Source organism: Sinocyclocheilus anshuiensis, unplaced genomic scaffold (genome assembly GCF_001515605.1).
Source record: "Sinocyclocheilus anshuiensis isolate Anshui unplaced genomic scaffold, SAMN03320099.WGS_v1.1 scaffold1014, whole genome shotgun sequence".
Classification (NCBI taxonomy): Eukaryota; Metazoa; Chordata; class Actinopteri; order Cypriniformes; family Cyprinidae; genus Sinocyclocheilus; species Sinocyclocheilus anshuiensis.
The window spans coordinates 60,931-76,591 of record NW_015540943.1 but is presented as its reverse complement, the minus strand read 5'-3'; the positions used below and the strand labels follow the sequence as shown (position 1 = coordinate 76,591).

Below are 15,661 nucleotides of genomic sequence, written 5' to 3'. Positions count from 1 at the left end.
GTTGAATAAAGTCGTTTTTTTTTTTTCTTTTGCGCACAAAAAGTATTCTCATAGCTTCGTATAATTGCGGATGAACCACTGATGTCAAATGGATTATTTTACAGATCTCCTTGCTACGTCTCTGGACTTGGGAACATTTCAGTTGCGTTGCTGTCTATGCAGGGTCAGACAGCTCTCAGATTCCATCAAAAATATCTTAATTTGTGTTCCGAACATGAACAAAGGTCTTATGGGTTTGAAACGACATGAAGGTGAGTAATTAATGACAGAATTTTCATTTTTGGGTGAACTATCCCTTTAAGAATGATGTGGATTTACACAACTGTAATTTATTACATTAGCAATAAATGGTTAGCCAGCTTTAGAGCATTAAGAATGGGTGTCTCAACTGTACCATGGTACTGTTTCAACTATACAATATGGGTACAGTTAAGACAAAAATGCACCTTATGGTTATGCGCTAATTGTGAAAAATATAGGCTAAACTACTTTTATTATTAAACTATTATCAATGTATGATATTTAAGTACACAAGCAAAATAAATATAATGTGAAAGATCACTTCATTTCAGCATCTAGTTTTTGTGTAGTGATGAAAAAAGCAGAAAGTTTCAGTCTACCCTACTGTTTCACATAGGCTACCGTTTGGAGGCAACACACTGTGCACACAGCAATAGGGGGCAGCACCGTAACAAATAATGAGGGCAATGATGCGTGCTAAAGCACTTGCAAACTGAGCTTTGTCTCTCACTTATTCGGAAGATTGCATCCGAGACGGCCAGATTGGGAGGGAAGGCCTTACACTTTAATTTGCAGAGCGAGACACAGAAATGGGCCGTGATGGGGTCTTAAAGGCGATATGAACCTGGATAGTGCAGAGATCAGATTTGTTGGAGAGTTCAAGACGGTTTGCAATAGGGGTGATGGGGGCAGGGGATATCTGGATCCCGTATAAAAACCCGTGAGATTAATCCTGCTGGTCCAGACGGAACCGATGAAGGTGATCGCATCCGCCGCATCCCAGAATAACTCGACTGTGATTTTGAGCGCATCCAACAGCAAAGCAGCAGTGAAGGGAATGAGGAGGAATTTGATGCATGCATGAAAATCTGACACTGGTGCACCACTGTTGGCCTCTTTTACGCCGCGTAATGGAAATAGCAGGATAACGGTATTCCAGCGGTTTTTTGCTCCTAGTGGCCGCGGCACCGGAAAAAAAAAACGGGTCAGCCGTGAGCACGTGTTTTTGAACTAAGTTAGGCATCTGTCTGATCAGATCGGCGGAATGGTGTTTTTGAGATGTCACCGGAGCAAGTATATATGGGCCACTCTGGGTGTGTTGGCGTTTTTGTGGCTCTACATCTTCCCCGTGTACAGGATACCCAGCGATAAGGAAATGGTGGATGAGGTTCTGCGGCAGGGACAAATCTGGACCAGAAACCAAACCGGAGTAGATCTTTACAGGTATTTCAGTGCTTTTAGATTCGTCACATTAAAGTATTCATTCATTGTGAGCGTATCTGTGATGTGCAATGCCGCATATCTTAGATGAATTGGTACTGTGATGCGATTTGGAATGACATTTTAGTCTCAGTAGTCTCTCTCTCTGACTGTAATTAAGTAAATGGAGCGGCTGCACTCAGTGTCTCGTCCATGTAATCTGTCTCTCATACTGTCATACGAGTATTGCTGAGTGCAGACGTCTCCCCCGAAAAACCGATTAAGAGAACGCACATGCGCAGAGAGGTAGACGCGTTTGAATCTGTCTCCCCGCTCTGAACTCCCGGAAAGGCTCGTATTTGTGACTTCACAAAGAGGCTGATTCTGTTATTAGATTTGTTACATTTTATTATGATGATGATTTCGGTTTGAAATTTGTTGCGGCAACTGTTGCAAAAATGATTAACGTTCTATAATCAGCATATCATACTTTATTACATTTGAAATAAATCTGTTGATCAAATTCGAAAAGAACATAAAGGTCTTTAAAAGTCTTTATTCACCTTTCAATAAATTAAGACCTTAAAAAGGTATTCAGTCGGAGCAGAAAGTCTTAAATTCATAGGCATGGCATTAGAAGTTGCATGCATGGAGAAAAAAACATAAATAAACATAAATAAAAAGTAATAATAATATTCTTTTACTCAGTGTTTTTGTCTTGTTTTCAAGTTACAAATGTAGAAACTTTTTTTAAGTCGAGATCAATTTAGAAAAGATGCAAAATGAAGGTATTACGTATTGTTTTCTGAGAAATGTATCAAAATGAAGTGAGTATGCTTAAAACAAGAACAAATATCAATGGAGTCAGAAAAATTAACTTTTCCCTTTGAAAAGGTAATTTTTCTGACCTCATTGGCAGTTATTTGTTCTTCTTTTAATCATAAATGTACTTCAATTTGATCAATTTTATTGTGGCCCCTTCCATTCATTCCTTGAATTTTCTTTGTTTGATCTTACAAAGTCTTAAATTTAACTTAACAAAGCTGCAGTACTTATTTATTTATTTATTTATTTAGCTGAGACGCTTTCCAATTATGCTTGCTTTCATATTTGTAATCAAATTATTTTGAGTGTAATTGTGCCGAAATCTCTGCTGAATAAAAGACTCTGTGCTTTTAAAAATGTTTGTTTGTTCCTAGTCAGTAAGAAAGGCCATTTTCAAAAGCCTTTGCTTCTGCTTTTTTTGCAGGAAGCTGCTGACAGAATGCTGTGACCCAAAGAGGATGTTTGCAGTTACTAAGGAGAACTCGCCAATAGGCAAAGTCTTGTGGTATGATGGGGAGATCTACCATTATCACACAGTCAACAATGAAACCTACCCGTTCTTTGTTCAGGTACTATCTTTCATAAAAGTCAATGGGCCAAAAAATATGATTTTGCTGCAACAGCTTTATACTAGGATATAGATCTAGTAGTGGAGACTGGTGATTCTTGTGAAATGTAATTATTTATCTGAATCCAAGTCTGGCATCAGCTTTACATTTTGAAACAACATAAGACTCAAAATAGTAAAACTAATATTAAAGGGGTCATATGATGTTGCTAAAAAGAACATTATTTTGTGTATTTGGTGTAATGAAATGTGTTTATGCGGTTTAAGGTTCAAAAAAGATTATTTTCCACATACTGTACATTATTGTTTCTCCTCTATCCCCCGCCTTTCTGAAACGTGTCGATTTTTTACAAAGCTCATTGGTCTGAAATACCTCAAGCGTGTGACGGAAATGTTACGCGCCTACCATATTGTGATGCCGTGTCCCGGCCGGAGCGACGAGACTATCCCACACACACTCACAAACACACCAGCCTCACTCTAATGTAGTTACACTGTGATTTAGGACGTTTATTCAATAAGATCTATGGGCTATGTGGGCCATGTTACTATGGATGCAATGTCTTTTTTTTTTAAATAAAAGGGATCAATTAATAATTTTATTGAATATTTAATGGGACATTTGTGCCCAGAGAAGCCATTAAAAAGATTTACATTTACACACGTAGTCTTAAAGGACGTTCACTGTCAATCTCAGTATTATGTTTCAGCATACGTCAGACTTACTGTAATTGAATTTAACCATCCGCATGTAATGTTTACCATTAAATTATGTATCACTGACACAGATAAGAGAGCGCTGATATGATCCTACTGGAGCTTCATTCTTCTGAGGGATTTTTGCATGACGTTTCACCGACTTGTATCCAAAAAATTAGTTATTTAAAGTGCATTTACCTGTAATCAAAGGTGTACATCATTGCATTAACTAAAAACATCTTCCAGCAATGTTTGAGAATCACAAACCCTGAAACAAAAGATTAGGACATTTACAGGATGAAATATACAGTAGTTTCAGTAGATTAATTTAAAGAGTGCTGATATATAGTATAAATGCACTGGGATGTTCTAGACCAGGGGTGTCAAACTCAATTCCTGGAGGGCTGGAGCCCTGCAGAGTTTTGTTTGCAACCCTGCTCCAACATACATACCATGTAGTTTTCAAATAAGCCTGAAGGACTTGATTAGTTGGATCAGTTGTGTTTAATTAGGGTTGAATCTAAACTCTGCAGGCATTTTTTCCCCTGTGAATTATGCTTTAGCCTTCTATTTTGTTAGTGGAGAACAGAAAATAAATCGATTGACCTGATGTTAACTTTTATGGTGGTTTCACAATGCTGGTTCTTAATGTAGGAATGCCAGAATGACTGAAGAAAAGTTTAAGCATGATGATGTGCATTTCTCATCCATTTCATAACTCTTTGCAATGACAGCCCAAAGAAGCCAAAGTGCATTTGCTAGCACTTTGTTGCATTATTCATTCATAATTCATTGCCATATTAAATCAAAACTAATTTTCTTATAGAGAAAGTAACTGTAACTAAAAATAGTTGCGTGAAATAGATACCAATTTGAGATTACCTGGGAAAGAATGAATTTGTAGCTTCAGAGAAACCACATGGAAGAGAGGAAAGAGCATAGGTTACAGTCTGCTTTTAACATATTCCTTGTGACTAAATGGCCTTTTTGGGAAGGAACTGCCTTAGTGATTACTCTTTATCCCTACAAACTCCTTGAATATATAACGGTTTGTATAAAAGGAACCAAACTGTTGAATAACTGTATGTTTGTGGAGAACATTGTCTAAGCTATTCTACTTTCAATGTGTCATCTCTCTTAAACCTATTTCTGTCAGGACCACTATCGTCAAAATGATAGATACTTAGCATAAAGTTTGGTTTGGCGGTATGGTTCTGTTCTGGGCAAAAACCTCCCTGCCCATCCATGCAGCCTGTCATGAATGAGCAGGGAGAGCAGCAATAATAACCCCCCTAGGGTTAACAGAACAGAACAAGGCAGATATCATTAATGTACTTAATGATATTTAAGTGTAACACTTTATTCAAGATAAAGGAGTCTGATTAGCAAGGAATATCAAAAAGCCAAGCCCTGACTGTGGCGAAAGGAGGAGCTGGGGATGGAGGAGGGTCATTTGCTCCGGAGCAAGCTGAAAAGCTGATGAATAATACTGCATTGAGCTTATATAGGAATGCTGCGATAGGTGTCGTATTCCTATAAGTAGATGTGATCAGCTGAGAATCAGCTGATGCAAGCTTGACTCACGTGACCTGCCAGAACTAACGCTAACGCTTAATTGCTGACCACCGACCCACTGCCTCAAAATTCACCTCTCTGGCATGTGTGTTTGTGCTCTGTCAAAATGCCATATGCTTAGTAGTAATGTGTCATGTATGATGTGTGTGTGTCTGATCAAAATGTTTAAATTGTTTGTTTTAGTAACTAGTATGACATATTCAGTAAATGTTACCTACACTCTGAAGTAGAATCCATAGTATAGCTGCACATCTTTGACTACATATTTCTGTATTAACACATCAAGTCAGTTGATTTACTGATATAAATCAGTAGACCCAAGCCATATGTAGGGATCAGAATTTGATACAGACTATGGGGTAAGCCCTTCTGTCCTGGACCAGTAAAAAAAAGCCTCCTAGTCATACACCCAGAAAACCTTTGCAACCACTTAGCAATACACTAATAACCACTCAGTGCAGCTTAGCAACAGTGTATCAACTCCCTGCTAACTACCAACAACACTCTGGAAGCACAACAAATTAAAAAAAAATAAAAAAAAAGCATAGTAATCTGCTTTTAATTTATAGGCTTTTTCTTTATTTGAATCTATAACTCCTGTCGAAGGAAAATGTCTGATGATGAGGGTTTAGTTATGTATGTGTGAGGTGAGATGAAATTGGTGGCCTGTAATGCAAATTAATTGCCAGGGGGTCTTACAAAGGGTCTTTTTATCAACTGTTCACCACTCTTTGAAGTGTATGAATATTGAAGTAACCTTGATTTGAATATGTATTCATCAAAAGAAACAAATGGAAATGGACTGTGTGTGTGTGTGTGTGTGACTCTTTATTGCTTCGACCCATTTGTGTAACTCCCACTGTTTTTGTGTTGCTAGGATACACCATTGCAGCTTCCTCTGAAGAAGTGTTCAGTTGTGGGCAATGGAGGGGTCCTGAAACACAGTGGCTGTGGAAAAGAAATTGACCAAGCTGACTTTATCATGAGGTGAGAAGATGGTAATATTTGTTTGACTGTCGTATCATATCAAAAATCATACAGAATTAGTTTTACATTTATATTTATTCATTTAGAAAATGCTTCGATCCAACATTATTTGCAGCACATAATGTCAAGTTTGAATATAAACATTAGTACACAAGCTAAAGCAGAGGTTTAATGCAGAAAGAGTTTGTTTATGGATGTGGTTTAGAAAAGTGCTTGAGGAAAAGGTATGTCTTCAACTTTTTTGAAAGTATCTGAAGAAGTGTTCAGTTGTGGGCAATGGAGGGGTCCTGAAACACAGTGGCTGTGGAAAAGAAATTGACCAAGCTGACTTTATCATGAGGTGAGAAGATGGTAATATTTGTTTGACTGTCGTATCATATCAAAAATCATACAGAATTAGTTTTACATTTATATTTATTCATTTAGAAAATGCTTCGATCCAACATTATTTGCAGCACATAATGTCAAGTTTGAATATAAACATTAGTACACAAGCTAAAGCAGAGGTTTAATGCAGAAAGAGTTTGTTTATGGACGTGGTTTAGAAAAGTGCTTGAGGAAAAGGTGTCTTCAACTTTTTTGAAAGTAGTAATGGTCTCAGCTAATTGGATGAAGGCAGGCAGTTCGTCCCATCACAGTTGAGTGTAGGTGCCTCATTGTGAAGGAATGTTTTGTGCCCCTCATTCACTGACTGTAAATTGCAGAAGGGAAGATTGAGGTAGGAGGCTCCATTTCCAGTTGTAGTCCTCAAAGCTAGCATCAAATCCTTGAATTTTGAAGTAGGCAGCTACAGCAAGACAGTGAAGTTAAACCTAGATAAGTATGGTGTGGAACCTCTTTGATTGACTGAAGAGCAAATGTCCTGCCAAGTTATGTATTATCTGCAGAGGCTTATATGTGCTGACTAGAAGGCTGGCCAATAGAGCAAGTGTTTAGACAAGGAGCTGTGCAGTGTACCCAGAAAAAAATAGTCTGGTTTTCCTGATATTAGAAAGCATTAACCTGCATGACCAGGCTTTTGTTTAGATGTTGGTACTGGTCATCAAACACTACCACCAGGTTCCTTGTCCTGGTTGGTGTTAGTGTTGATGAATCCAATGGAACAATGATGTGGTGGTTGACTAACTGGTTGGCTGTGATTTACGAGCTCTGCGGTCGCAAGTTTGAACTGGAGGTGATTTTCCTCTATCCAAGTTGAAATGACTGAAGGGCACGCATAGATACAAGCTGAGACAGTGGGGTCATCAGATTGGAACAACTGGTAGTGCTGCATTTTAGTTCCACAGTTATAGGAAAAGCCATGTGCCTTTTTGATCAAGCATAGTGAGGTTGTGTACGTATATCAAGAAAAGGAGAGGATCAAGCACTGAACCTTTAGGCACCCCAGTGATTAACTCAGACACCCCTCCTCTCCAGAAAACCGTAAAGGATCTGCCCGTGAGATAAGGCTGAAAACGGTGAAGTGCCATACCTTTGATGCCCAGGTCAGGATAGATGGAGTCAGTGAAAGATGGGAGAGAATCTGGTCTAAGGGATGGGAGAAGAGGGAAAGAACAGAGTAGAGGACTGCATACAGGTGGTGCTTGGTTGTGGGTATGTGGTGTAGAAAAGAGGTCACTGAATGTTGTTGGAAGATGTATTGGTACTAAGTGACCTTGGCAGCAGAAACACAGAGGAGGAAGAGGATAGGAGAGATTGATACTTGCTCAGGTCAGCTGAGTCTTTTGACTTGGCCATATTCTTCTCAGTAGCTCAGAGCTTGATCCGATGGTCACAGAGAGATCAGTGAACCAGGGGTTAGAGGATGTCATAAGTGCTAACCCAGGGGTGCCCAATCCTTCTCCTGGAGGGCCACTTTTCTTGCAGATCTCCAACCTGCTTAGAAGTTTTTAGTGATCCTGAAGACCTTGATTACCTGGTTGCTGGCCTGTGCTAACCTGTGATAGAGCAGACATTCTCAAGGCAAGATGTTAATATGGAGCTGAAAGTATTAGTAGCATCACAATAAGACGTGGGACTTTTATTAAAGTTTTCATTTTATTAAGAAATAACAACATTAAAGGGTTAGTTCACCCAAAAAATGAAAATTCTGTCATTAATTACTCACCCTCATGTCGTTTCAAACCCGTAAGACCTTCGTTCATCTTCGGAACACAAATTAAGATATTTTTGATGGAATCTGAGAGCTGTCTGACCCTGCATAGACAGCAATACAACTGAAATGTTCCCAAGTCCAGAAACGTAGCAAGGAGATCTGTAAAATAATCAATGTGACATCAGGGGTTCAACAGTAATTTTACTGTTGCGTCCGTGTGACGCAGCTGACACAGAACAGCATACGCTGTTTACGTCCAGTGGATACTATCCAAAATGGCTCTACAGGGTGATGCGGAGGAGACTAATTGTTGAACAAAGTAATTTTTTTTTCTTTTGCGCACAAAAAGTATTCTCGTAGCTTCGTATAATTGCGGATGAACCACTGATGTCACATGGATTATTTTACAGATCTCCTTGCTACGTCTCTGGACTTGGGAACATTTCAGTTGTATTGCTGTCTATGCAGGGTCAGACAGCTCTCAGATTCCATCAAAAATATCTTAATTTGTGTTCCGAAGTTGAACGAAGGTCTTACAGGTTTGAAACGACATGAGGGTGAGTAATTAATGACAGAATTTTCTTTTTTGGGTGAACTATCCCTTTAACAACATATAAAAGCTTTCTTGTGACATAGACTGAGAAACATCACTTCCAACAAAACTTTTTCTGCATTCTCTATCCCTCTCCTCTACCTCTAGATGTAACCTTCCTCCTCTGTCCAAAGAGTACACCACTGATGTTGGTACCAGAACACACCTGGTGAGCGCGAATCCTAGCATTATTGAAAAGAAGTACGTGTCTTCTCCTTCTCTCTTAATTATGTTTTTGTCTTTTCTTAATTTGGGGGTTTATGGATTCATCATTTATTTAATTACAATACTAATATTTCAGTAGTGCATATCGATAACAATGGAAACAATGATTTAGATTTCAAAGCGGCACCTCTCTACTCGACCTGGAGATTACCGTAGGTTTCATAATAGATGCGCATCATTATTTTTGTGACAGCAGGCTTTGCTTTGGTGACAGCACTACTGAATATAATCAAAATTGAAATTGTTCAATTGTAATTGTTAGCTTTTTTATCACAATTATTTTAGTACTGACTTTGCACTGATACTTTTGACATCCCTAACACCTGTTTGAAAGTTTGTTAACATGGGGATTCGCATGTAAATGTTAAACAACAAACACAACCAAGAAAACAGCTCAAATCATGTCGTTTCAGTAATACTTCGATATAGAATGTGCCGTTTATAATGTTTTTTTTAAATAATACACCATACTTTCACCCAAACTGAATAATTAAAAACAAGTTTAAATGTTTAAATCTTCTAAACATATTTTTGATTTTTCATTTCCTGACATACTTAAATTCTTGCTAACACACACTAGACATGCTTATCCTGTGCATTTGTAACACATCATATTTATTTTGCCAGTTGAAAGTGTGCTGTTACTTTAACTGAGTGTGAGCAGCGCAGCAAAAATAGACTTGTGGTGAAACCATCGCTTCCGTGCAGCTCATGCGACGCTCACGCATTGCCCTTGCTCCAGTGGAGAATGCACTCATTTATTATCATGCACGCCGAAAAAAATATGCGCTGCTCATGCTTGCCGTGTGAAACCGGTCTATCTTTTTAGTCAGGAGACAAATGTCTGATAAATTACATTGTTGTTTTGACTCTGTATTTTTTATTTATATATATGTTCTTTTGCAAAACTGTGGTACTTCAATAAAGTAATGCTTTCTCTCATTCTACTGTACCATGTTTTTCTGTTACAACTTTTCTATGTCTTGTTCATCTTAGCTTACAATTACATTGCACTGTTGTCTGATAGTGTTCATAAAGCTCTTCTATATGTGAAACAGCCTTAGCTATTTGTGGTTTCTGGGGTAGTTAGTTACAAGCGGCAACGGCAGGAAAACAGAGACAGAATGGTTAGAAAAGGACACACAGTTCTCCAAACAGCTGGCTACTTCTTGAAGGATGAATATTGACCTTTCTTCGTGGATTAGCATGTTTACTCCTTGCATTAGCTGGCAGGAGATCTCCAAAGTGCTTTGTCAGTGCCAGGGTCAGTACCAGGTCTTTTTATACATTATTATATTATTGATATTATTAAAAACAGCATATTAATATGCTTGTGTTGTAATATGAGTGTTCCTAAAGGCATATGCATTCAGAAACAAGCTTAAGCTCAGACACTTTATTTATTATAACTTGACTATTCACACAGTGCCAAGGAAATAACAAGATGTTTAACAAGATACAGTATAAATAAAGAGCTAAAGTTAACCAGTAATACAGTTAGTTAGATTTCAGTTAGGGGTCAGTTCAATCATTTATTCATCCATTGTGGCCACAGTATCTTTAAATGAAACAATTTGGTTACAGAAAAATAGTTTTTTTATGTGTATTTTGACAAATTTTTTACTTAAAGAACACATCACTCCAAATTGACATTAAATGGAAAAATTGTTTATCATTCCTTTTTTTCCCTATCAGCTTTCAGAACCTACTATGGTCCCGCAAATCCTTCGTAGAAAGTATGAAGGCATTTGGTTCCAGCTACATCTACATACCAGCGTTCTCCATGAAGCCTGGCACTGACCCTTCCCTGCGGGCATACCACACCCTTGCAGACTCCGCCTCCAACCAGACTGTCCTGTTTGCCAACCCGGACTTCCTTAAAAACGTTGGTCGATTCTGGAAGAACCATGGCGTCCATGGCAAACGGCTGTCCACAGGGCTGTTCCTGGTGAGCCTTGCCCTTGGCTTGTGTGAAGAGGTAACCACTTACGGTTTCTGGCCGTTTTCGGTGGGGCTGGATGAGCGACCGGTTAGCCACCACTATTATGACAACATTCTCCCATCCTCAAGATTTCACACCATGCCTGAGGAGTTCCTGCAACTCTGGCACTTGCACAAGAGCGGCACGCTGCGTATGCGGGTTGGTGATTGTGCAAAAGAAGGACAGAGGAAGAGGGAAAAATAAGTGGAAGTGTTGCCAGGGGCAACTCCGTATATCCCCACAGGAACAGGATGGCCAGGATGGCGATTAGCATGTGAATACTGTGAGCTGTGAAGTGGTGCCCCACCCCCAAAGCTGGGCCTCTTTTTGGTGTCTATATGCTTGAACCTAACCTGCTACCAACAAACCCCACCCTCTTGTTACCAAGGGACTGTTGTAAAGACTTGCATGTGTACCCATCCTCATGTATGCACTCACTGGAAGCTTGTTGTGTCCGTCTGTAGAAGTGCCGGGGTGATGAGGGGCTCAGGTGTCATGTGACCTATTTAAACTGCATCCACCAGCAGTTGGACCCTTGAATCTAAGGACTATTTGTTCACTTAATATAAAGACAGATTGGGGGAGGGGCTGCTTCAAACAATGTCTTAAGAACTTTAAATGGGAACTCAGAAATTGGGAGCAATGCTTTGATCGTTTGGCTTTTTCTTTTTTTTTTTTTAACTGATTCTTTTAGAGTTTTGAGGAAATGGAATAAGGAATAATGTGGAAATCTTTCTCGCAGTGTTCACATATACACAAATCAGTGTAAAACTACAGGTTTAGCCTGGAAAAGGGAAGGCATTGAATGTACAGCCACATTTTAAACACCCGTTTCAAAAATTTGAGACTGCTTTAAAATGACGGCTGCAGTTCTTGTATTATTGTGAATATATTTCTAGTTTTATTTATTTTTAACATTCAGTGAAGTAGGACATTTACTGAGAACCACCTTGTCAGTCTAGATCAGTCATGAAACTAATTTCTTACATGACCATAGTGTTTTGTCAAGTTTGGATTGGGAAGTCATGGGTTGAGAGACCACATCCAGTTGGAAGACTTCCACAAAACAGAAAAAGTGCGATTGAGTTTATGGTGACACCTGTGGCGGCATCTTTAAGTATTATTTGTGTATGTGTTTGAATTCAGTCATTTGATGTTATGCAGTGGTGTAATAAGCCCTCGTCACATGGTCGAAGGGGCACCAATCATACGATAAATGTTTTTTTGCTTGCTAAGGTGCTGGACACCTAGTCCGGAACATGTAAATAATCAATCACCAGTTTCGTTACGGTTTCCACAAGAATCATGGGTTCTCTGAATGTAATGGCAGCCATTTTGGTAGTCTGCCCAGTAACTTGATTCCTTGACTTGTTTTTTTTGTTTTTTTCGTTAAACAGGGAATTAGGTTTAAATTTGTAGGTGCTAGCTGTAACACATGCACTCCAGCTTAGTCTTGATATATCATCAGTGTAATAGGTATGACTGGTAGGAGAATGCACTATTATGTTGATATAAAGCCTGAAACCTCAGTATTTATAGGGTTAGTTCACCCAAAAATGACAATTGTCATCAACTACTTACCCCATGTCATCCCAAATAAGAATTTCTTTCATCTTCTAAACACAAATTAAAATATTTTTAATGAAACCGGAGAGTTTTGAGCTCCATTGAAAGCCTACATTTTCATGCTTCAAAAAACAAAAAGATATAAGAAATTGTAAAAGCAATCAAGCGGTTTAATCCAAGCCTCATGAAGAGGCATAAAGATTGAAGTTTTACATAAAGATTGATCAACACACACGTGTGCATGTGAGCATCTTGAATATGGTAAATGGAAGCCCAACTGTTCTTTTCTTGATGCCCAAGAACAAACCTCATTGGTTTTCATTTGCACTTTCTGAAACGTCAAAGTTTTGGTGTAATGGACTTTCAATGGAGGGACAGAAATCTCTCAGATTTGTCTTGTGGGTTTGGAATGACATGAGGGTGAGTAAATGATGACAGAATTTTCATTTTTAGATGAACTATCCCTTTAATGGGAGAACAGAGTTGCCTTTAAATGTGTCTGCCATTTAAAGCAGGTGTGTTAGCATTCAGGTAGCTAGCTATAAGACAGCTTGACTAACTTGCTTTGCGAGATTCTCTTAAAACTGTTGTTCCACTATCTAATTCTACATTCAGTTTACACTTTAATTTCCACTACATGAAAGAAAAAACTGAATGTAGCATAATATTACCCGTGGCAACACTGAGAATGTGTACTTGAAACTGAGTTCTGACAGATTTTCAGCTAGAAGTTGTTGTGTATACATACATGCTGTTTGTGCATTAATATCGACAACTCTACAGTGAGCATAACCGGGTCACATTTCACCCCAATCAAAAGAAAAATGGCAATTAAGCACATTTCCCCTCCATGTTCTCATTATCGTAATGTGTTTTTGAAAAAACTAAAGCTCAAATCAAATAAATAAATAAAGATTGGCATAAAAGAAAGACAGTACAACAAATAATGGTGCATAAATACTTATGCTTAATTCCAGGAGTGTTAATGGTCATGAAAAAATGTTTTTAATTTTGGGGTGAACTATGACCCGGACTTGTTCTTAGCAGGTTTTTTGAGACTCGCTCTGATAGCAAAGGAAATGTGTGCACTCATCTGAGTATCTCCAGAAATTACCATTACCATAGTTTCACACTTTAAGCCAATGAGTGCCTTTATCAATATTAAAAAGGCTATGGACATCATTTTATCAAGGACAAGTTTTTAACCAAATCTAAGGATTATTTAATCCCTCCCCCCCCCGCTCCCTCCCCAAACTCAGACTTAAATAACCTCACATAATTGTTTTTAAGTATTTTCAACCAAGGCTGATGTGTAGAAATGTTGAAAGACCTATTAATTTAATAATTTATTATGATTTGTGATAAGTTAATGGATGTGAGTTTCAAAATATGTTAGCATTCGGTTGTAGAAGGACCAATGTACATTACTATAATTTTTTAAACATCACTTAATTGCCAGAAGACCACAACTTTAGCTTACATGAAGCTGGGGAAAGTGTTAATTGCTGGAGCTGATGATTTATTTTTTTATTTTTTGCACCTTTTTGTGCTGTTCAGTATTGTGAATGAGTGAGGTAGTAGTTTGTAAGTAGGCATGCACGACTGTGATATGTAATTGGTTTTTGAAACTGATTTTGAGTGAGAAACTCACAAACAATTATGTATTTTACGTTCTGCCCTTTGAGCCATATGAGGGTGTGTGCCCTGTTGAAACTGAGCTTACCTCAACTGTACTATTCACTGTTAAATTCATTGAAGCTCACTGGAGCTTGGATCTTAGATATTTAAGTACGTTTTACTCCACTAAGCTGTAAATGTGTCCTATCTTCTTGGCTCGAGCAGTCAAAGGGCTGGACGTTGTTTACGTGCCACATGGGTTATGCCAGTATTGAAAATATGATGAGAAAAAAGCAAACACACTGCTTTCAAACAATAAAGACGTCCTGTCAACTCATTCGCTGCAGTATGTGAAGTCGATGAATAACAGTCTGTCTAAATGACCTCAGAGGAAGCACTCCATTTTAAATCAGACAAAAAAAATCTATTTCCTGTCCAATACATTTTTGATGTCAGCTGTCTCCATGCAGATGGCCAAATGCAGAAGACTCATTGTATTGATCAAAGGCGTTACTTGTTGGACAGGCTACTGAGAGACACAATGAAGAGGGCTAGAAATAAATATTAATAATGAATATCCCATATCCATACATTTGTATGCCGTTTTGGTGCCAAAATATCACCTCATGTATATTCTGGTAATTAGCTTGTATTTAGGGAAGCTACAGTTTTCTCAACACTGCTCAATCTAGAACATTTTCCTTTAATATTTATGCATACAGTGGGTAGGTATAGAAAAGAATCACTCCCCTTTAATATGATCATTAACATTTTGTTGCTTCCCAGACAGCAACATAGTGTTGGCCCAGATCCGACCCACATCTGGCCCGCATGGATTTCACGCTTTCATGGATCTGGGATGACACTGGTTGCTGTCTGCAGCCTGAAATGAAGACGGACACAGTTTCTGTTTTATCCAGCTGTATTTACACAGTGCAACTTATAAAATCCAAATGAAAGATATAACAGCAACATGTCAGAAAAAAATTAATAAAAACCAAAATCACTGAGAAAAGGATCACCCCCTCCTAAAAATGACTTGTAAACTCAATCAGTTGTAGCTAATCACCTTCTCAATGGCACACAAAGCCATTTGACTTTCAACTGTGATCATCTGTGGTCATTTTGATCATCTCAGAATAAAAAGAGCTTTCCTGGAGCATTTCAGGCCTTGGTAGTGCAACTGAAGCAAACGATCAACTATGGGTGGCGAGGCACTGTAAAAAGATCTCCGGGATAAAGTTATGGACAGGCACAAGTCAGGAGATTTAAGAAGTGGAAGGTATTTGGTTCAACACAGACTCTCCCTGGATCAGGACGTCACTCCAAACTGGATGAAAGAGCCAGGAGGAAACTGATCAGAGAGGCTACCAAGAGGCCTACAGCAACTTGCTCAAAAAGCAGTTGCAGGAATTTATGATGAAGAGTGGTCATTGTGTGCATGTGACAGCAATATCACAAATTCTCCACAAATGTGGCTTTTTTGGGGGG

The 15,661-nt window shown here is 38.5% G+C and overlaps 1 protein-coding gene across 1 annotated transcript; it reads left to right on the top strand.

Annotated features, from left to right (window-relative positions):
* The first annotated feature begins 1,130 nt into the window (after positions 1 to 1,130).
* LOC107689712 (alpha-N-acetylneuraminide alpha-2,8-sialyltransferase) lies at positions 1,131 to 13,409 on the top strand. Its single transcript, XM_016487833.1, has 5 exons — positions 1,131 to 1,464; positions 2,690 to 2,834; positions 5,985 to 6,094; positions 8,890 to 8,982; positions 10,702 to 13,409. Exons 1-5 carry the CDS (start codon positions 1,286 to 1,288, stop codon positions 11,189 to 11,191), a joined length of 1,017 nt encoding a protein of 338 aa, XP_016343319.1. The 5' UTR covers positions 1,131 to 1,285; the 3' UTR covers positions 11,192 to 13,409.
* Positions 13,410 to 15,661: the final 2,252 nt, after the last annotated feature.

Excerpts from the sequence above, each read along its gene's own strand:
- LOC107689712 (XM_016487833.1), top strand. The coding sequence starts at position 1,286 with ATGGTGTTTTTGAGATGTCACCGGAGCAAGTATATATGGGCCACTCTG. Across the intron at positions 6,095-8,889 it reads CAAGCTGACTTTATCATGAG|ATGTAACCTTCCTCCTCTGT; the intron begins GTGAGAAGATGG and ends CTCTACCTCTAG. Across the intron at positions 8,983-10,701 it reads CCTAGCATTATTGAAAAGAA|CTTTCAGAACCTACTATGGT; the intron begins GTACGTGTCTTC and ends TTTCCCTATCAG.